This window comes from Balaenoptera acutorostrata, chromosome 8 (genome assembly GCF_949987535.1).
Source record: "Balaenoptera acutorostrata chromosome 8, mBalAcu1.1, whole genome shotgun sequence".
NCBI lineage: Eukaryota > Metazoa > Chordata > Mammalia > Artiodactyla > Balaenopteridae > Balaenoptera > Balaenoptera acutorostrata.
The window spans coordinates 47,419,363-47,442,148 of record NC_080071.1 but is presented as its reverse complement, the minus strand read 5'-3'; the positions used below and the strand labels follow the sequence as shown (position 1 = coordinate 47,442,148).

Here is a 22,786-nt window from a genome sequence, read left to right as displayed (position 1 = left end):
TCTAGAAAAGCCAGATTTCTGCTTTTTGGAAGAAGATGCTGGAATCTGTCGAGGTTATATTACTAGGTATTTTTATAACAATCAATCAAAGCAGTGTGAACGCTTCAAGTATGGTGGGTGCCTTGGCAATCTCAACAACTTTGAATCACTGGAAGAATGCAAGGACACCTGTGAGGACACATGTACGTTCATTTCTCATCTCCTTTTACTTCATTTTATAGGCATTCTTTTTAAAATAAGGCATCCTAGAGGATGTTTAGGCTTACCCAGATTTTGTTGCAGCCATGCAAATGAAGATCCACTGTAGTCACTCTTAATCTGATAGAAATTAGTCACCATGTTAGTTTATTTAAGAAACGGAGAATTAAGAAATTTATAGTGGAAATTATTTCCATAGAAATTGTCTTTAGGTTACATTATTTAATTTTCCTTTCTGAGAATACTGTAGTACAATTTAGGCACAAGAGTAGGACTGCTGAAATCCCTTAGGCTTATAACAATTTGAGAGCACGTGGTTCTTTGGAAACTACCACCTAAAATCAGTCAGTTTTATCTGACCCTAAAATTAATTAAAGGAGTGACTTAAACATTAATTGTTACCTTTTTTGTTTTGACAAAGAACTTTGACAAAGTTACTCGTGGAAATATTATCGTATAAGATATATATATAAAGATATAAAGATATATAAAGATATATATATCTTATATATATAAGAGATATAAAGATATATAAAGATTCACTGTTCACTAATTTAACATACCAATGTGAATAAAATTTCTAGACATCTACTTTTCTTAACACAACTTCTGTGCTTTGCTTTATGTGTACAATTATGAGCTTGTGAAAATGTCTTCTATTTTAATTGGCTGTATTTTTTTCCAGTGAATGATTTCCAGGTGGATGATTATAGAACCCAGCTTGGTGCTGTGAATAACGACTCCTTGACTCCCCAGCCTACCAAGGTACCCAGCTTCTTCGGTAAGACTCTCTTTTATTTTAATTGCTGCCAGAAAAATTTTATCATGGTTACAATAGAAATAGAATGTATATGAGAACTATGCTTTTTAGAAAATTATACTTCTTTTGTTATTTAATAATAGGTGTGTTGAAATACTGAGATTCAAAATTGCTTAAGACCTTTTGTCCCAGAAAAGTGATAATTTTCCTAATCTATTTTAAAGTATGCTTTGTAGTAGGCTTTTGATTACATATCCCATGAAAACTTTTACATGATATTTAACTCTGCACCAAATTTATCTTATAAAATAATGCTAGGAATTATCAACCTCAGTATCTAATTGTAAATCATTGTAATGGCAGCAGTGTGTCAAAAGCAGCCTAAAGTGCTGTTAAATTGAGCATAGCATTGGAGAAGGTCTCTGGTGTTAGTCACAGGACAGATTAGGAATTCGGTGACTAACCATCCGTGAGCCTATGTCACTCTGAGAGAATTTTCTTTTGGATGTATGCAGAACACTTTTCTGGACTCTGTCCTGTCAACATATTTGTCAAATTTAAACAAACATACAGGAAATATGCTCACAACAATGCAGAGCTGGGAAAATAGTGAAAATACTGGAAAATATAACCAGACACCACAGATATCTAGACAGAAACAACCTAAAAAGTAGAAAGTTAATGGGATGAATGTAAGGTTCTTTCTAAATTTAAAAAATCACTAGTGCTTATTCAGAAATTGGAGATTTTGCTTAGAAGCAGTCCGTATAAGTGTTAAACGTAAAGTTGGCATGTGTTGAGAGTTCTGTGGCTATTAAAATTGCAGCCTTAGGGTAAAAAGAGACATAGTGTCTGGGGCACAGGTTCTCTGCCCCAGCCATGTGTCAGAATTGGATGGGGTTCAGAACCAGAATGTCTTTGAGCATCTTTCTTTACAAAAAACAAACAAGCAAGCAAAACTTCTGCCCAGATGGACTTAAGGGACTGCAAATGTTGACTGTGATTTATCTAGAATGAGGAATGTAGTCCTACATTGACCTGATGATGTCTGTGGACTTGCTTCAGCCCTGAATGCCATACCTTAGAAGTCACTGGACTGAGACTTAGAAGGACTGGAAAGTGTAAGGAGATGTGAGATCTAAGAGAGAGCATTATATATACTCTCAGTACTTGAAACACTGTCATGTGAAAGGAAAATTAAATTCTGTACATGCCTCACTCAATCTTCTCCATTTCAGTCTTCCCTGTCCACATCCCCCTGTTCCTTATCTCCCTCAACCCAGCCTAAGAATCAGAATTAATGAATGAAATCTGAAGTACAAATTTCTTTCTGTAAAGTGTTTATTTTTAATGTGAGGTCTTCAAAAATGAATGAGTGCTTCAGTGACTAAATTCCCCAAATTGTAGGCATTCAAATAGTGTTCCAATAGTACTTGCAGTGTCATAAAGAGCATGCAAAATTTCAGAGGGAGTTGGTATATTCAAAATGCCTTCAGGTCTTTAGATTTTATAATTAGAGCAGTGAAGTATTACATCTGTCACTGCTTGCAATTATATAAATACATTTTATAATAATTTAAGAAAATACAGTTCTATGTTTATGTAAAAACTTGTTCAAGGTTTTAGCAAATGTGTAATGTTCTCTGTGGATATTAGGTTCTTTTGAAAAGATGTAAATCCTTTAAGGTTTTGATGCAGTGTACAGGAATAAGAACATGCCCCACAATACAAATAGAATAGCATTCATTTAAAATTCTTTGTATTAAAAATAATCCTTAGGTATTTGAATATTCCAAAAATATAGCTAGATTGTGTTATTGTTATTAAGTGAAATATTTATAGATATAATTTTAATGTTTCTCTTTCTGATGATAATAGAAAAACATTTTAGAAATTTTGTTCAATGTTACTGGAAAATGGTTTGGTAATTTTTTTTAATTGCTATTTATTCTCAACCATAATATTGCAAATTAGCATGAGAATATATTTTTTCCAGTGAACCCTCTTTTTTTTTTAAAATTTATTTATTTTATTTTTGGCTGCATTGGGTCTTTGTTGCTGTGCATGGGCTTTTCTCTAATTGCGGTGAGCGGGGGCTACTCTTCATTGCGGTGCGCGGGCTTCTCATTGCGGTGGCTTCTCTTGTTGCGGAGCACGGGCTCTAGGCATGCGGGCTCAGTAGTTGTGTCTCGTGGGCTCTAGAGCGCAGGCTCAGTAGTTGTGGCGCACAGGCTTAGTTGCTCCGCGGCATGTGGGATCTTCCCGGACCAGGGCTCAAACCCGTGTCCCCTGCACTGGCAGGCGGATTCTTAACCACTGTGCCACCAGCGAAGTCCCAGTGAACCCTCTTGACTCAAGATATTTGAATGCTTATTAAGCACAACTGAGGTTTAATTTTCTCCTTTCATTTCCATATTTCAATATTAATAGGCTACATAGGTGACCTCAAATGTTGAAACTTGCCCTTCCTTAAAGAGGTTTTTATAAATGTTTTTTAAGCATGGCCCTGTGCAGAAGTGAGAGCAAATTATTTGATTTTGATTTTTGGTCCTGAATTGTGAGGATCTCCTCGTAGTTACAGTAAATATGTGCTCAGTACATGTGGGAGAGAAATAATTCTAACACAGTATCTCTAAATGTATGCAGTTCTGTGTAAGATCTTCAGAATGAAAGGCTGTCACAACTGGTTCTTCTTGACTTTCCTGCTGGGATTGGCACTAAAATATAGTGGGTAAGAGAAATGACTCTGAGCCTGAAGACTTGGTCTCAGATCCCATTTCTTTCACTTACCAGCTGTGCAACCTTAAGATAATTCTTAACCTCTCAGAACCTTATTTTTTCCCACTGCAGAATGAGGATGGTAATAATATAGTACTTACCTCATAGGTTTTATTGTGAGGTGAAATCAGTCAATATACATAACTCGCTTAGGACAGTGCCTGATAAACCTATTCAGTGCTACATAAGTATGATTTATCATTATTACCCATGTAATTCAGAGCAATACAAGCTTTAGTTTCCAGGCCTTAGTTTCTCATCTGTAAAACAACTCTTTGTAAGTTCCCATTTGCAGGAAAAGGTGGTATTTCAGCCACTTATAAAGTCTCTAATTATTCAAAAAAGTGCTTCAGTACACATACAGTAAAAAAATTACAATTAACCTTTAAAAGAGAATTCACAATAGAACTAAATACATATGTGGAAACTTAAACAGTTCAAATGCGTTTCCTAGAAACAAATTGAGAATATTGGCATGCAGAAGTATCATGGGGCTTTGAAACCAAAAGAATTTTTTTTGTAAAATTTTTCTTTATAGTTTTCAGTATTTCCAGCTTTCCAAATTTTCAGAATTCTACCACCATTTTTCCATTTATTTCAGCTTGAGTATTTGGTAATCTCTTTTAATCACTTCTGTTCTAATCAGTCATTAAATTCTATTGCTTTTTCTGATGAAATGTCCATTCTCATCTTCTCCATTTTCAGTCTAACCTGTTTCATTCGACTATCAATCTTTCATGTTTAGATTATAACAATCATATGTGAACCAAACTGGGATGCTAATAGAAATGAAAGGAGAATGCTAAAAAAAAAAATTATTTATTTAAAATATATACATATAGACAGAAAATTGTGTTTGTCATTTTGGTGGATAAATATTATAGTTTTATTTTAAAACATAGTTGAATTTTTTAAAAACACAATATGTTAGAACATAATATACCAAAAAAATAAGCATGAACTAATACTAGCTCAGGCAAACCAGATGTTATAGACATTAGATAGGTAGATAAGGAGGATAAATAAATAGATATCACAGAGGGCAGCTATAACTCAGATATACTACATATATTATTAATGTAGTCATATATCAGGCATAAGTCAACTAAAACATTTTATGTATATGTGTATATATGTATAGACATAAAAGACAGAGATGGAGAATCAGAGAGCTATATATATAACATGTATAAGATATGACCTTTTTTGACATAACTGGCCTACTTAGATATATTCATTATATTAGAGTCAAGCAAATTTACATATTTCTCTTGCTTTATAGAAAAGATTTTTAACTTAATGGATACATTTTTTCCCCTGTGTTAATTTAGCCTCATCCACTTGGCTTAAATTTGTCTGTTATCTGTTAGCTCTCTACCTATTCCAGATTTTGTCTCACTATCCTATAAATAAAAAAGTTTTTTGTCCATTCAGAATAGATATTGTCATTAAACACAAATTATCCACTCTCTTCATTATTATTAAACACAAGTTATCCACTGCTTTCTCCCACCTAAAACTCACTGGCCTTCCTCATCGTATCTAAGCTGCTTTTTTTTTGTTTTTTTTTTAATTAATTAATTTATTTTTGGCTGTGTTGGGTCTTCGTTTCTGTGCAAGGGCTTTCTCTAGTTGCGGCGAGCGGGGGCCAATCTTCATCGCGGTGCGCGGGCCTCTCACTATCGCGGCCTCTCTTGCTGCGGAGCACAGGCTCCAGACGCGCAGGCTCAGTAGTTGTGGCTCACGGGCCTAGTTGCTCCGCGTAATGTGGGATCTTCCCAGACCAGGGCTCGAACCCGTGTTCCCTGCATTGGCAGACAGATTCTCAACCACTGCGCCACCAGGGAAGCCCCTAAGCTGCTTTTTTACCACCATAAGGAAGACTTCTTCCTCTCTCTTCCCCCTGGCTTTTTATTTTGATTCATTTAATATTTATATTGTTTGATGTGTCAGCTCTGCCTCACTGACTAGATTACAAGTTTTTTGAAGGAAGAGACCATGGATTATATATTTTGTAGACTTCCCTCCCCTAGTGTTTATCCCACTGTTAGGCACAGGATAGAAGACTCATATTTTTTTTATTTCTTAATTTTGTAATCCACAGTTACAACAGGAAGAACAAATGACGGTTGGAAGAATGCTGATCACACTTACCAAGTCTTTCTGAACATCTGCATTCATGCATCCATATTCATTTTAAGATTACACAGAATTTTATGCATATGTTAGTAATTGTTTTTTGGTATTTCTTTAATATTTATATGGTATATGTGATGCCTTCCATAGGATACTATTAATAAAGTTTTAATATTTATATGCATAGAGTTAATATATTCCTCTCAATATATCTCTTTGATAAACATCTAACTAGCAAAGAAAAACTAATGTTTTCAAGTGTTCATATTGGTACTGGGCCTTCTGAGTGGACTTGACTCATTCATGAAAAAAGTGGATTATCCTTCTGCTGTTCATAGCTTCCTTTGCTTCTGTATATCAGCTCTTAATAGCTGCCTTGGAACTACCCCAGCTATATGATATTTTGGAAAAAAAACTTTGAGTAGACTTCAAAAGCCTATTGCCAACCCAGTCTGGTACTTGCTATTTAAGAAAACGAACATCTATATACCTGACCTAGTCCCATGTGGCTTCCTGGCAGCCTCCAGGTCAAGGGAGAATGATTGGATGGTATTCTAAAGGCCATTTGGGTACTTGGAACTCTCTCTCTCTCCTGACTGTGTTCATTGTATGACCTAGTGGCCGGATTCCATATATATGTGAAAAAAATGGGTAGAAAAGAAAAACACACACACACACACACATACACACACATCTTTTAAAAAATTTTGGTTATCATTAGCCTTCTGGAAGAGGTGTTATGCTCAGAAATTGCCTGATTGACACCAAACACCATTACTGATATGGTCAATTTACAGACTTGCAAGAGAATGTTGTCACCTATTCGGCCTCTTGTTGAAGATGTGGTTACATAAAGGAGAATATTACAACCATGGAAATTTTTTGGAAAGAAAATAACTTCCATCAACTAAAGAGTTACACACTTAGCTGTATACCACAGTTAATCAATCACTAAGCAGTGTCAACAATTCTGGAAAACCCCACTCATCAACAACCCACTTCCATAGTCCTAAAGAAGTATCCTGTTTTTCATACTATGTTCTCAAACCAAGAAGCACAGAAACTTCCCTCATAATCTAAATATTCCTGCACGGTGAATCAGGTACCTTCAAGCTGGCTTTATAAAAATGAATAACAACTTGTGGTAAGGATTCATCAGACCTACTATTTCCTGGCAGGAGAGCTGGTGAGAAACAAACATGTAGCACTTCATCTCTGCCAAGAGTGCTGCCGTCTGAATATAGTCATTCCAGGTGACCACTGACTACTTTTGCTAATCCTTTTCTTCCTGGACCATCTCTGGTTTTAACAAGGATAAATTTTTTGCCCCAGTCATAAGATTCCTCCAGAGAAGTGTTTCAAAATATACGGATACCTTTAAAAGAGAAAATTCACAGACCTCCATTTTGAAAACCAAATTATTTTGAATGACATTAATTTTATATGAACAAGTAAGATGGTAGGAATAAACTTCTTTGGCATGTGACCATTACACAACTATAAATCAAAACTTATTCACAAATGAATACAATACAAACTACAAACTAATAAATTAATAATACTAATTCATTGATTTATTTGATGGCACATTTTTTTTGCTAAAAAGGAAAAATCCCTATAATATGATTTTGGTGTGGACTGCTATAGGACATGTTAGGAATGAGATAGGAATAGGTTAGAAAACCCTGTGCTACTCTATGTTGCATGTAAGTCTTTGCCCTTTTTCTATTTGAATGCTGGACAATCTTTGCAGGAATGAATTTGAGAAGCATTGATATAAAATGTGTATTTTAGGAAAATTCCAACTTTATCTTTCCTAGGGACACAACAGAATGAGGTTTCTAGTTTTCTATCACATCTTAATGCTATTAAATGGATCCAACTGGCCAGTACAGATATGATCAGAGAGGGCATAAAATCCTGGAACTTTGGTCTATTTCTAGAATCTGCCCAGGTTGAACATGCCAACTCAATAATTCTCACCTTCAAATGTTTGAGCTCTCTGAATACTGTTTGGCTCAGCACTGTTTCTCCCAAAACTTGTTTTCAGCCTCCTTGTTTGATGACCTGTTTTGATTAGGTATCTTTCTCCTGTTCAAACTTGATAAATTCCAACTCCACTCATATAACTGAGGGTAAGAAGCTTCTAAGACATACTGAATCTGAGCTTCAGAGAAGAGAGACTTCTTTGAGAATGAAACATAAAGGATAAGTTGTGACAACTTTCATTTTACCTGATAATTATTAAAATATATTTGCTCAGTTATTTTTATTTTCTAGTTAGTTTTCAGAAGATGTATCATAGTGGTTAAGAAGATTGGCTTTATGGGCAGAAAGATGTTTAAATTCCAATTCTGCTATTGCAGACTCTCTCTGTGGCCTTGAAAAAAATTACACAACTTTCAGCCTCAGGTTCTTCATTTGTTATACGTGAAGAGTAATAGCTCATAAAATTTCGGGGAAGATTGTAATGACTTATCTTAACCCAGTGTTTAGCACAAATAAGAGCTCAAAGGTATTAATATTTGAATTTTTCACGATGGTGTTATCAGTGATTATCCAGTATCAACAGAGGTTTAAAGCAGGAAAAAATAAAATAATCAGGGGTATCATTTGTATGTACTTTATTAGTAATAATTTTTAATACAACTAAAGTATGTAACCTTGATTTGAAGTGTCTGTATTTAATATACTTAATACTATGATTACCTGAAATAACATAAAGCACTTGTAAAATTCAAACATAATTATAAAATACCAATACGTGTTTCGTGTCTTTGGGTCTTATTTCTAATCAGAGGACTTGCAAACCTGTGTTTCCAACTTTATCTTATGACTTTAGGTACAGATCTGTTATATTTCTAAATTTCGATTCAGTTCAATAATAATTGAGTGCCTTCTATATGACAGGATTTGTCATGCAGACTGGGAGTCTAATAATAATAAATAAGAGGGTGGTTTTGTCTTTTACAGGCATGCCTGAGAAATAGGGGCATGCATAGATGAAGGGAGGACAGAGTCATGACGTTGTACTTGCATTGAAGGATTGTCAAAATTAAAATTTTCTGTCTTCTCAAAACCTGGGTTCCATCTTCTATCTAACGTCTTGGACTTGTTTGCCTAGGTGCTGGCTAATCCATAGGCACAGTTCACAATTCCATCTTCATTCAGGGAATTTTCTAAGTAAAGCCACATTGAAAGAAAGCCATGATAAAATGACAAATTTTGAAACTATCGACTATATTTTATACTCTAATTATATTTCATAATACATTAGAAAGATTCCATCTTCTAAGTCAACCAGTCTAGAAGTATTAGAATTACCTTCTCTCTAGCTCTCTCACTACCCACATTCACTCTGGTGCTTAATTTTAGCCATTCCCACTGTAACTGCTTTAGTTAGGGTTATCTTATATTCTCCTCTATTGCAAGTCTCCTACTGGATTTAGCTGACACATGCCTGGTTGTGTTTGTTTCACGCATAAAGATAGATCAGAATTTGTCTCTTTCATCCTTCTATATGTTCAGTCATTTATTAATGTCTACATCATAAAAACCAAATATATTAGTATTCAAGGACCTTCTTAATTTTGTCTAAATCTGCTTTTCCAGCCTTGTGTCCCACTATACTCTCCATGCACTCCACTCTTCAGATAGCTTGGAGTTTGCGAAGTACCTCAACAAACCAGGAATATTCGGACCTGTGCTTTCCTTCACCTATATTCCCTCTACCTCCTTTGCTTATTAAAACTTCATTCCTCCTTGAAAGCTGACTTTCAGGGACTAAAGGGACTAAATAAGCATTACTTTTCACCTTTTACTAAAATCTTATAGGGTTTTCAATGTTGCAGATATGAAGTTTTTCTAATGTATTATAAGGTATAATTATCTTAGTATAAGTTTACTCATAAGAGTCTCATAATTTGTGATTTTACTATGGCTTTCTTCCTTTATGGCTTTATTTAGAAAAATCCCTGGATGAAAATAGTTTTGTGAACTTTGTCCATGGAATAGGCAGTATCTAGGCAAGGAAATCCAACCGAATAAATATCTACCTAATTCCCCTTCCTCCTTTTTAATCTGTGGGGCTTCCTTGTCTGGGCAAGTTTTCTGCCAGTCTATTTCCCCATGACCTTTCAGTTTCAAGTGCCCTGGCAGCTTACCTTTTACATTTCAACCTCAGCTAAGTGGCCCAGTACACACAGAAAAAATAAGTTCTATAGTGCTTGTTTTCCCATTCCCTGCCCTCTTTTCTATATGGTATGTCAATTTCTACCCATTTAACACCAGTTCTACCTAGTGAATGGAGATACATGCTTTCCCTGTAGTACAAATTTACTATCTGTAAATAGTAAATTTACAGGTGACAGGTTTATTCTTCATTCCTAATCAGAAATAGATTCTAATCTCTAGCCTTTCTTTGTGACCCCCATAACACTGGGATCCCCCTAAAAATATTTTTATTATATAATATCTCTAATATTTATTATATAATATATTTTATTATTACATAATTTGAGCATTATAATTGAAGACAACTTGCAAAAAATACAAAAGTAGAAGAAAAAAAATTAGCCATATTTGCATTATGTGGAGACACTCACCATTAATATTCTAACGTATTTCCTTTTACTATTTCTTTGCTATTTTTGTTTCCAACTCATCATGAAGTAAATAAAATACTGGAAAAGTAGATTCTGGAGGATCCCCAGCAGTATAGACTAGGCTTAGCACAAAAGAATCTATTTTGCAGAGTTGTAAACTCTAAGCTCCCTACCTCATAAAACCATCTCTACAGTGATCATCTTTCCCACTGATTACATACCCTCTCAGCTTTTTGTGTGTGTTTATATATGTATATGTGTATATGTATGTGCTTAATTTTGGTGTGTTGACACAAAAAGATAAACTATAATGTTTTATTGATTGTGAGGTACATATTTTTCCATGTTTTAACATGGTTCAGATCATGATGAAACTTGTAATTTATGGTATATAACAGTGTAATTGTATTTTTTTTTCTTTATAAGCAGTGCATAAAATAATGGTGCATCTTCAAATCAGTGGCACCTTAGGTTCTGTAAATTATATTTGCAGAACATTTGAGTAATGAGCAATTACCTCCACTTTTGTGGGTATGAAGAGAAAATAAAAGCAACAAATGGTAAATAAATACAATGCAGGTCCAAGTTTGTTAAAACTTTCAGGCACTTTTCTTTTTGTTAAATTGTTTACGCACTTTTAAACACTATTGTAAAAGTATAAATTTATATAAACTTTTAGTGGAAAAGTCAACAGCATCTACCAAATTATAAATTGAATATAGCTTTTGCACAATTCTAATTTTAGAAATATCTCCTAGAAGTATCTGAACCAGTAAATAAGGATGTTCATGAGCCACTGTCTGGAACTGAAAAAAATAAACGGAAGTAATCTATGTATACACAATAATGGATTAAATATACTGTAGTCAATTCAAAAAATTAAATACTGTGCATACATTAAAAAGAATGAGGTATACAGATGAAGAAATGTGGAAACAAGCCAGAAAATATTATCAAATATAATAATGAGACAAAACAGTATACTAATATGTGTTGGCATATGCAAACGATTTGGGGGAAGATATTCCCAAACCACTGGTGGTGGTTTAAAGGGCAAGGGTCAAATTATGGAGAACTTTTGTTTTATATTTGTCATACTTTTATATTATTTCAACATTTTACAATGATAAAGTGTAATTAGAAAAGAAAAATCTTTATATTTTTCTTCACTATAAAATTATGGGAAAAAAGAATTTGTTGTTCAAAGGAAAGATTTGTTATTCAATTCCCTAAAACAATCTCAGAAGACAAAAAATAATTTATTCAACAAGTGATGAGGTGGCTCCTAAAACCTAAGTTGGTTGGTAAAATAAAAGCCTAAATATAGGCATGTAAAGTGGGACAGTAAGAGAGACACCATAGTAAAGATTCAAAGTGAGTACAAAATTCAAAGTTTACTGTATAAGTTTCAAAGCAATTGCATAAGCCACTTTACATATAAAACTGGCTCTGGAGCATCACCTTATAGTTTACCAGTCATACTACATCATGGCAGTTCCTGGCAGAATATAAGTGGATCCTGAATTCTGAAATCTATCATAGACCCTCTAAATGCAAACTATCCAAATTGTTATTCATGGCGAGATCAAGACAGAATGCATTTGGTTATTAAATTACTTTGGAAGGGCTTCCCTGGTGGCGCAGTGGTTGAGAATCTGCCTGACAATGCAGGGGACACGGGTTCGAGCCCTGGTCTGGGAAGATCCCACATGCCGCGGAGCAGCTAGGCCCGTGAGCCACAATTTCTGGAGCCTGTGCTCCGCAACAAGAGAGGCAGCGATAGTGAGAGGCCCGCGCACCGCGATGAAGAGTGGCCCCCGCTCACGGCAACTAGAGAAAGCCCTCGCACAGAAACGAAGACCCAACACAGCCATAAATACACTAAAAAAAAAAAGAAAAAAAAATTACTTTGGAAAGGAACAGAAGTCAGGTTAGCGTCTTTTTATTCGATCTTAAATTTCTGTGAATAATTATAATCTAGACCAAAATATCACATTGTGCAACTACTTCAGAACCTTTATATTTTCTTTCACTGTAGATATCAAAGTCTGGATTTTGAATAGGTGAGTGCCTATGTTTATCTAGAATAAACATGTTAATTGAAAACAGTCAAGCTTATCTCCTCACAGGGGGCAAAAAAATTTCTATTTCCTCACCTTTGGAGATTGAATCAGATGATAATCAAGGACCCAAAAAATCCTTGTAGCTAAAATGTCCTTGAGAAACCATCTGCTTCATTATTTTAATTCTGTTGTTTATGCTAAAATAATCCAATGATAGTCTTAACTGCTTAGAGTTTAAATGATTTTAGGAGAAATAGATTAGTTTATGTAGTGGGTATAATTCATGTTTCTGAAGAGTAATGACGTTATGACGACTCCCCAACTGATGATAATTTATTGCATTATTAAATACATAATTTTTTAAATTTAAAACACAACATTCTTAGTGATTAATTTCAAGGTTTAACCCCCTAATCAAAATATTCTTACTTCTCTATATTGACCTGGGTCAAATGTGAGTTGTGTTTGATGATCTGTGTAGGTAGTGATTAAAACAGGACAAACAAATGAGATAGACAAACAACTGTCATCGGGTCAGTCATGGACAGACCCTTTCTGAGTAGGGAGCTGCTATCCAGTAAGAGGGACAATTCAAGTCTGCACACGAGATGCCAGGCTGTCAGAAAGCAGCATTCCACACATCCTCTGATTCAGAAGTCACAAAGAGTTTCGGGTAGAGGCAATCTGATGCCTGGGACAGTTTAACAGGAAGTAAAACTCTCTTTGATGGATCTGTGCTGTCAACTGTCTGTTTGCTTTCAAACTAATCCCCTGCCTTCTTCATGCTCTTTCTTTGGCTTCTGAGTAGATTTGGTCAGTGGCAAACTGTTGGAAGACTGGGTCGCCAAAGGAAGACAGAAGCTCCGGTACATCTCTCCACCAAAACTGTGGTGTATGCTCCATGGTTTCAGATCCCACTGGAGAGATCGTTTTGGTTCTAGCTTTCACATGATGTTTGAGGCTCCTGGCCTGTGATAACAGAGACACGTCCCTTGTTACCTTTAATCTAGGGACTGTAGCCCCAGATATACCAAGCCAACTTTTTTTTTTTTTATACTATTCATGTCTTTTTTTTAGTGTGCCTCCTCTCTTAATAATTGACTATTTTTCTAAGTCAGTAAGTGCACATTTAATATATATATATTTTTTAATTTATTTATTTTGGCTGTGTTGGGTCTTCATTTCTGTGCGAGGGCTTTCTCCAGTTGCGGCAAGTGGGGGCCACTCTTCATCGCGGTGCGCGGGCCTCTCACTATCGCGGCCTCTCCTGTTGCGGAGCACAGGCACCAGACGCGCAGGCTCAGTAGTTGTGGCTCACGGGCCCAGCCGCTCCGCGGCATGTGGGATCTTCCCAGACCAGGACTCGAACCCGTGTCCCCTGCATTGGCGGCCAGATTCTCAACCACTGCGCCACCAGGGAAGCCCTACCAAGCCAACTTTTGCTCAAGTTGAAATGGAATTGATTTTGTTATGGGGCCAGTTTTACTCTAGATTGTAAGCAAAAAGAAGGATGATTTTGCTCCCTGTCATCAGAAAACTCTCTCTGTCCTGGAATAAGGAACTTTAGGTAGGGCATTGCTATTAAGACATAATAACTAACATTTGAAAAGAAGTGTACAACTTACAAGTACATCCATATTATTATTTTCAACTTACTGTGGACTAATGACATCTTGTGTACAAAATGCTAAAGTGAAATTGATGTATAAATCATATCATCATACTTACACATATACTATGAAGCATCTGTGGGTGCTTTCTGAGGATAATTGTTCAAAGAATAGCAATTTCCTCTGTTTTCTCTGTTTCTCAAATCAGGCTAATTGCTTGTGGGGTATTTCATTTGTTTCTGAACATAGGTGATGACTTTGGATGACTCATGGAATTAGAAGTGGTGGCAACTGATAACCATCTCATCATCTCATATTCTTGGCTGTGGATTGATGAGAATACACAACATACCTATTGGAAAAGCTTGCACAATATTGGACTCAATTACAACATATCTCTCCTAGGTTGTTAGAAATTTCCTCTTACATGAGCCATTGTTGGGGCAAAAAGACCTTGACATTTTCTAAAAAATTAAGCACACATTCTCACCAAGTACATTTTAAATTTGATTTATGATGGCAATAATCATGCACTATAACCTCCAAATGGGGTGAGGCCAAACATAAATTAGACTACGTGATTTTGAATGATGTTTTAGTTTTATAGATCCTAGGAGTTTCTTTTAAAATCAGTGTCTACACACCTAGTCAAAGACTAAATAATACAAAAATTTTTAATGTGATTTCAATTCTTGAATTGACACAAAACGTCACCTTTCTAAAATGTTTTATCAGAAATTCTTCCCATAGTATTCCTACTGCTTCTTTTATATTTTCCAGAATTTCTCTTTACATGAGACGTTATATCAAGACACTCTAATATTTAAATACATAGAAGGCAGGAGGTTATAAAATTGTATTTATCAATTTAAGATCTTTTTCATTTTTTTCTCAAGTTGTTTTATTTCTCTTTTAGTCTATTCACCTGGGGTTCACTTGCCATCAAACCACTTCTTGCTTTTTTGCACAACCTATTTGCCTTCATTGCTACTGGATTCCTCAAAGAAGTTCTATTTTCTGCCAGTGATGTACATTTAGCAAATCCTTTTCATCTGCATTTGCTGTACCACATCTCACTATTTGGCAAAGCCACCAAAGCTCTCATTTATTGATTCCTGACCATCCACCAACTTACCTGCAGTATTGGTTTACCAATAATATCAAGCAATTTAGCTCTGCTACTGAAGAGTACCAGCTTTCCCTCACTGACAGGAATTCCAGAAGGAGCTAAAAATTATCATTGGGCTGAAACCATTTTTCTGCTTTGCCTTAAGGAAATGAGTTATCCTTTCATTACCCTAGTTGCATTTTTTTTCCTTCTGTTTTTGAAAGTGGTTGGTCCCATTGACAGACCAGCCTGTCTGTCTGGTTTAAACCTGTAAATGTTTGATCTTTCCTGCCTTTAGCAATATTCCTTCCTTTGCAAAAATATCTAACTCATCTAGAACTGATGGTTCAATTCACAAGAAAACTTTATTACTAAGCTAGATCATCTCTTCTGAGCTCCTTTTCCAAAGCTTAAGGTTAGAATTTGCTGTACCTGATTCCCTGCGCTTTAAATTGTGATATGTTATATCATTCAGAACTTTAGTCAGGGAAAGAACTCTTTCTCAGCTTCAGTTTGTGTCATACAATGAGTAAGGATTTTGCTCATCAGGAGTTTTTTTGCAAAGTTGAATACTCATGAACAAATGATATGTAAACTGATAATTTTTAAAAAAATTGGTATGGTTAATAAATTTTCACAAATTAAGTTGTTGAATAGTGGTTGTTTGTATTATGTACAACTAGTTTTGTCACATAAAGAGTAATCCCGGCACTTTCCTTTAACAAATGTACCTACTTTTACATTTATTGGAGAAAGGTGTCAGTATAGTGGACACTTGGAGATTGGTTAAACATTTTCCTGGAATTGAAATACATGAATTTTGTTACTTTAATTCATTCAGATTACTGTTTTACATAAACATGCCACAAGACTAATCTATAAACAATAAATATGAAAGTTTCAGATTAACTATCATATATGGCTTACCATGTTTTCTTGATGTTTTTAGAATTTTATGGCCCCTCCTGGTGTCTGAGCCCAGCAGACAGAGGATTATGTCAAGCCAATGAGAGCAGATTCTACTACAATTCAATCGTTGGGAAATGCCGCCCATTTAAGTACAGTGGATGTGGAGGGAATGAAAACAATTTTACCTCTAAAAAAGCATGTCTTAAGACTTGTAAAAAAGGTATAGAGGACATTCTTCCTATTAATTCACTAGTGTTTAAGATAATAACTATATTGAAATTATGAATGAATTTTAATCTATGAAAGTATGAAATGAGTTCTGTTTATGATAAGAAACAGTATTATGATTTAACTAAGTGTCCCCTTTTCAACTACATTTTGATAATATTGCCAGATATGTTAACTGTAATTCCTTTTAATGTGTCTTCATAGAAAAAAATCAATTTTAAACAAAACATTTTATTCTTTTAATATTTATATACTAAGCTTTCATTTTAAAGGATTATACCAAAATATCTTTAAGCTTTCTAATACACAAAACTTTAATGTATTTATTTTCTTCTGACAATAAAAATGATGCATATTTATAGAGTATTAATATGTAAATAAAAATCTATAACTCCACTAACCATATATAGTCACATGTCCACTTTAATAAAATGAGTATTATTTTGTAGCTCAAGGTGAATAATAAAAATCAATAACATTTACCCATTTATGCAAAGTGACATCCTTAGAAAGAGGTTGTTTACACAAAGATATAGACAAATTAAAGACTTTTAAACCAATTACATGTTTTTTGGTTTTAAACATTAAAAGATAATTTGAAGAAATCTTAGATTAAATGTTTTATTATCTTGTTACTTTATCATGCATAAATTTATTTATCTTCCTTTTTAGGTTTCATCCAAAGAATATCAAAAGGGGAATTAATTAAAACCAAAAGAAAAAGAAAGAAGCAGCCAGTGAAAATAGTATATGAAGAAATTTTTGTTAAAAAGATATAAATTTGTTACATTACAACATTATTTCTACTAAATATTTTGGATAAAACTTTTCATTATGATTCCTATTTTTTTCTCTCCTGAAATCTTTTTAATGAATTTTTCATGAATTTTCTATGCATATATTACCTGCTATTAATGCATTTGCATCAGAGTTCCTTTTCTTATCTGGTCAAATTGCTTATTCTATGGCTATAACTTATTAACCGTCTACTATGAACTTATTATTCTCTCAATCCCTTTCTAATTATCTGCCATTTAACTACAATTTATAATACTACTGACATCAAATCAGTCCATTTTACCATTTGGTGATCATCCTATTTGAGAATATGTTGTCACTTATTTGTTTTGATCATGTGTACAATTATATTTTTTATAGCCTATGTCCAGATTAAGAAATACAACTATTAAAGATCAAGTGGTTTTGGGGTTTCACATCTAAAATAGTGGCAAGCATCTTCTTCTGATAAAGATCACTCAATTGTGCATTTGGAAAGAGCTGGTAATAACAGAATTCTGTCATGTGATTCCCTCCCTAGACATACTTTTTCTCCTTTTGCAGTAACCAGTACCTCGAACAATCTTGAGCCAAACCATATCTGAACAAAGAAAGTCAACTCTACGTCATGTGCCTGCCTGATTTTGATTGATGTAACTAACTTTTATTTGCTTATGGCTCATCATATCAGTAAAGATGGCTGAATAGCTGTGTGTTAAATACAGATCATGATAAGAAAAAACTTGGTGGGAAAGGGAATTTCTTAGTGGCAATCAAAAGGAAATTGTTTATGTACTTCCTAATTTTATTGCTTGACAAAATTTTCTCTTACCAAAAATAGCAAGTATATTTAAAACTCCTGAAACCTATTCATTTATAATTAGGCTTTGCACACAAAGCAACCAGTAATTCATGCTTTTAAAACAAAGTCATGTTATTTCTGTAGAAAAGGAAGAGAAAATTTTCAGCAAGGAAGATTCTACTAGAAAACATATGTGTTATTCACTCTCATCTTTTAACTAACATTTCTCTGGAGTTAATTCACTTTATCCAGATCTATACCTTTCCTTCTCTGCTGAGTCATGTACAGTCTGACATCTCAACAGCCTTCTAGATATTTCAGATTCTATGATGTTCACTTCAAATTTCACATTTAAATTTGAACTTGTCATCTAGAAACAACTAACCACTTTATCCATTTAGTTTAGCTTAATTACTTCTCTCTAGCAATAGTATCATAATTCTGCCTGCTCCTCAGGCTTGAAAGTGTGAACCCATTTTGATTTCTTATTTTCCCTCATATACTACTTCCAATCAGTCTCTAAACACTAACGCTTCCTTTTTCATAAAGTTCATCTAACTCCCAGGCTTTTTACATCTACTTCATTCTTCATATCATTATTAATTTAATTCTTTTCTTTTTTAAATTTTTTCTTAAGCTTTATTTTTTTAGAGCACTTTTAGGTTCACAGCAAAATTGAGAGGACATTTCAAGATTTCCCAAATAACTCTTGACCCTACACATGCATAGCCTCCACCATTATCAACATCCCGCAACAGAGTGGGACATTTATTACAACTGATGAAACTACATTGACAAAACATAATCATTCTAAGTCCATAGTTTACATTATAGTTCACTCTTGGTGTACATTCTGTGGGTTTGGACAAATGTGTAATGACATCATTCCACCATTTATAGTATCAAACGAAGTATTTTCACTGTCCTCAAAATCCTCTGTGCTCTACCTATTCACTCCTTTTCCTTCCCCAAACATTGGCAACCACTTAAGAATTAATTCATATATTTCTCCACCACTCAAAATCCTTTGATGACTCAGTAATTGGTACTTAACCCCACCCCATCCCCCATTTTAATTTTGATATATTTATATATATTTTTGGACTTACATACACTACTCTTTCATGACTATTTCAATTTAGTTAAAGCGGTATTCACTGATCACTGAATATATGTTTAATTACTTAGTTTATTCATGCTGATTTTTTATTTAAAAATATGATCCCCTCCAGACCATTCATGGAAGTCAGGGTACAGCTGATGTGAACTATAAAATCACTGTATTTTGAGGCATAATATGAAAAGTTCTAACATACACCCTGTGGCATAAAAATTATATCATTACAAAATAGTGTCAATTTGTTCACTTGAGAAAATTTTTATATCTTGATTTCAAATATTCAGTACATAAGTAACTGCCTTAAATTGAGTCTCTGCTGTGGAATTTGGAACTTTTGGACATCAAAATCTCTTGTGAAATATTCCTGTTGTCTTTTATACCTGGATAGCAATAGCTTTAAATAAAGGGTAAAGTCTTCCTAGGTCAAGTTGCAAGTTGCTACCAAGGACATATAAACAGCACATTGGTGAGTTGACTATTTTCGCCAACAACTATTGATGGCTTCATTACTTAGTCAAGAAAGACACACACTGAGAGATGGTTTGCAATGTTTAATGCATGTGAATATTATGTTTGCTGTGTTTTTAAATAAGATTGTCGCTGGTGGTATTGTTTTCCCTTATTTTGCATAATCAAATGCATCTAACTGTGAATTTTATATAGAATTACATTATACAGCATATAATGCTTATTTACCGACTTTGTTTATTCTCTGTTCAAAATTAACAGTGTATGCTGAAAATTGCTCAAATGATTTTATTTTTTACAATATAAGAAATAAAATATATTATCCTGAATAATAAAGTATGACTGTTAAACTCATGAGTTTTTTATACTTCAAAAAATAAAAATTAATGCTCTTCAGTTATTCCAAAGATAAAGAGTTCTAAGACAAAGAAAAAAAATTATTCCACAAGCTCCACTCTACTTACCTCCTTTAATTGGAATTTGCTAATAATCCTTTCAGTTATAAGTGGGCATCCATGTATTATGATTTCTTACTCAGCAAATTAGTTTGCTATGCCTTATAATCCATATATTCTACATTTAATTCATTCCATATATATTTCTACCAGTCATCTCATATAATTGTACAAATATGATAATATATTTAAATATATATCATATGACAATATATAAATGACTTCCAATCCTGACTATTGAAGGTGGCCTGTCCAATTTTTATACCAGAAGAAGGAAGAAAATGACATTAAAGTAACCAACAATTTAGGGGACTTTCTGATTTTTTTCACCAGCTCTTCCTGCTCTTGTCTGGTTTTTATGAAATTAGCATTTGTATTTACTTTCTCCAATTTTTGACTTTTAGTTCTTTCTCAAGGACTTGAACATGGACACATCTTAGTTGCCTTCCCTGCATTCTGCTTTGCAGAACAGAAAACCTTGATCTTGTCAGCCTCTCAGGCCCAACCTCTGAACTATTCTAACCACATAGCTGAGGTCTTGGCTAGAATTATTCAGACCACTTTTAAAGGGAGTAATAATACATGATAATTCATCTTACCAAAGAGAGAGAGGTGCACAGGCATTTAATCATATAACGTAACAATAAATAAAATAGAGCTTTAGGACAACGGATATGATCTCCTCATCAATTTGCTTACAAATGAGAAAAATTCTGGCCCACACAGTCTGAAACAAAACAGGGATATTTTTTATCACAAAATTGAAAAGGTCAAAGGTATCTGACTGCATTATGGTTGGATTCAGGGCCTCATATTGTCATCAAAATTCAGTCTATCTTCACCTCTGATTCTGCTGCCCAACATTTTTTGCCTTTATTTTCTAATCTCACAGGATTTCAAGATGACTTCCAGAATTTAAGTCCCACATCCTCTCAGAGTAAAGTTTTCTAGGAAAGCTTGTACTCTCTTACCTCAAAGAATTGAAATAAATTCCTGACCTCAGCATGATCCATAAAAGAGATAATTGAAAAGCTAGATTTCATTAAAATTAAAAGCTTCCGCTCTGCAAAAGAAAATATCAAGAGCTTAGAAGGCAAGCTACAGACTGGGAGAAAATATTTGCAAAACATACAATGGATAAAGGACTGTTATCCAAAATATACAAAGAACTCTTAAATCTCAACAATAAGAAAACAAATAACCCTATTAAAAATGGGTCAAAGACCTTAACGGACACCTCAAAGAAGATATACAGACGGCAAACAAGTTTATGAAAAGATGCTCCACGTCATATGTCACCATGGAAATGCAAATTAAAACAACGGTGAGCTACACACGTATTAGGATGGTTGAATAAGGTACACTGACACCACCAACAGCTGGAAAAGATGTGGTAAAGCAAGAGCAACTCATTCATTGCTGGTAGGAATGCAAAACAGTATAGCTACTTTGAAAGACAGTATGGCAATTTCTTACAAAACTAAACATACTCTTACTATACCATCCAGGAATCATGCTCCTTGGTGTTCCCAAAGGAGTTGAAAATGTATGTTCACATAAGAACTTGCACACAGATATTTATAGCAATTTTATTCATGATTACCAAAACTTGGCAGCAACTAAGATGTGCTTCAGTAGATGAATGGATAAACTGTGTTACATCTAGACAATGTGATATTACTCAGCACGAAAAAGAAATGAACTACTAAGCCATGGAAAGACATAGAGGAACCTTAATGCATATTACTAAGTGAAAAAAGCCAATCCGAAAAAGCTACATATTGTATGATTCCAAATATATGGCATTTGCCTAGAACAGGCAAAACTATGGAGACAGTAAAAATATCAGTGGTTACCAGGGGTTGGGGGCATGGGGGAGGACGAGATGAATAGACAGAGCACAGTCTATTTGGGGGGCAGTGAAAATACTCTGTATGATACCATAATGATGGATACATGTCATTATATATTGTCCAAACCCATAGAATGTGCAACAGCAAGAGTGAACCATAATGTAAACTATGGACCTTGGGTGATCATGTGTCAATGAAGGTTCATCAACTGTAACTAATGTAACATTCTGGTCAGGGATAATGATAATGGGAGAGGCTATGCATGTGTTATGGTAGAGGAGATATGGGAAAACTCTGTACCTTTCCTTCAATTTTGCTGTGAATCTAAAACTGCTATAATAATAATAATAGTAGTAGTAGCAGTAATAATAATAATAAAATCTTAACTTAAAAACAAAAACAAATCCTGGCCTCCCTCTCTTTGACCCAAATGTCTTATGGCCAGCCTTGAGCCAAATGCCATGTTTAGAGAAATGTAACTTTCTGACTGACCAGGTTTGATTCACAAATTTACTCCCAGATATCTGGTTGGTATCAGCACTATCTGAAATACGTGATCTGACTGGCAGGGCTGGGAGTAGAGTGAGACAAGTGAGACACTTGCCTCAGGCACAAAATTTGAAGGGACATAAACTCAGTAACCAAGATAAATATATTGTAATGGAGTATTTTTTTAAATCAAAAATAAAGCAAATATCCATGATGAAAATATAAAATTTTTTTAAAGACAGGGTCAGTAACTGAGCCATATTGTTATTTGAGGCAAAAGGAAAAACCAATAATACTGATGATTTACAAGAAATATAAAGATGGTTCAAATGCAATTGTTTAATGTAATGAAAAAATATTAACAAAAATTATAAGCCAAATTATCATTTTCAATAGATAAAGAAAAACCATTTGATTAAATTTGATAC

At 34.2% G+C, this 22,786-nt stretch overlaps 1 protein-coding gene across 2 annotated transcripts in view; it reads left to right on the top strand.

Moving 5' to 3' along the window:
• Positions 1 to 19,900, top strand: part of TFPI (tissue factor pathway inhibitor) — a 77,102-nt gene extending 57,202 nt beyond the window's left edge. Inside the window, exons 5-8 of one of the 2 annotated variants that reach the window (XM_007196144.3) lie at positions 6 to 182; positions 884 to 979; positions 16,207 to 16,386; positions 17,067 to 19,900. In XM_007196144.3, coding sequence (XP_007196206.1) covers positions 6 to 182; positions 884 to 979; positions 16,207 to 16,386; positions 17,067 to 17,173 — 560 coding nt within the window. In that variant the 3' untranslated portion in view covers positions 17,174 to 19,900. Of the gene's footprint in view, positions 1 to 5; positions 183 to 883; positions 980 to 5,840; positions 8,600 to 16,206; positions 16,387 to 17,066 lie in introns of those variants that run through there. The other variant, XM_007196145.3, reaches the window with a different exon arrangement.
• The last annotated feature ends 2,886 nt before the right edge of the window (positions 19,901 to 22,786 follow it).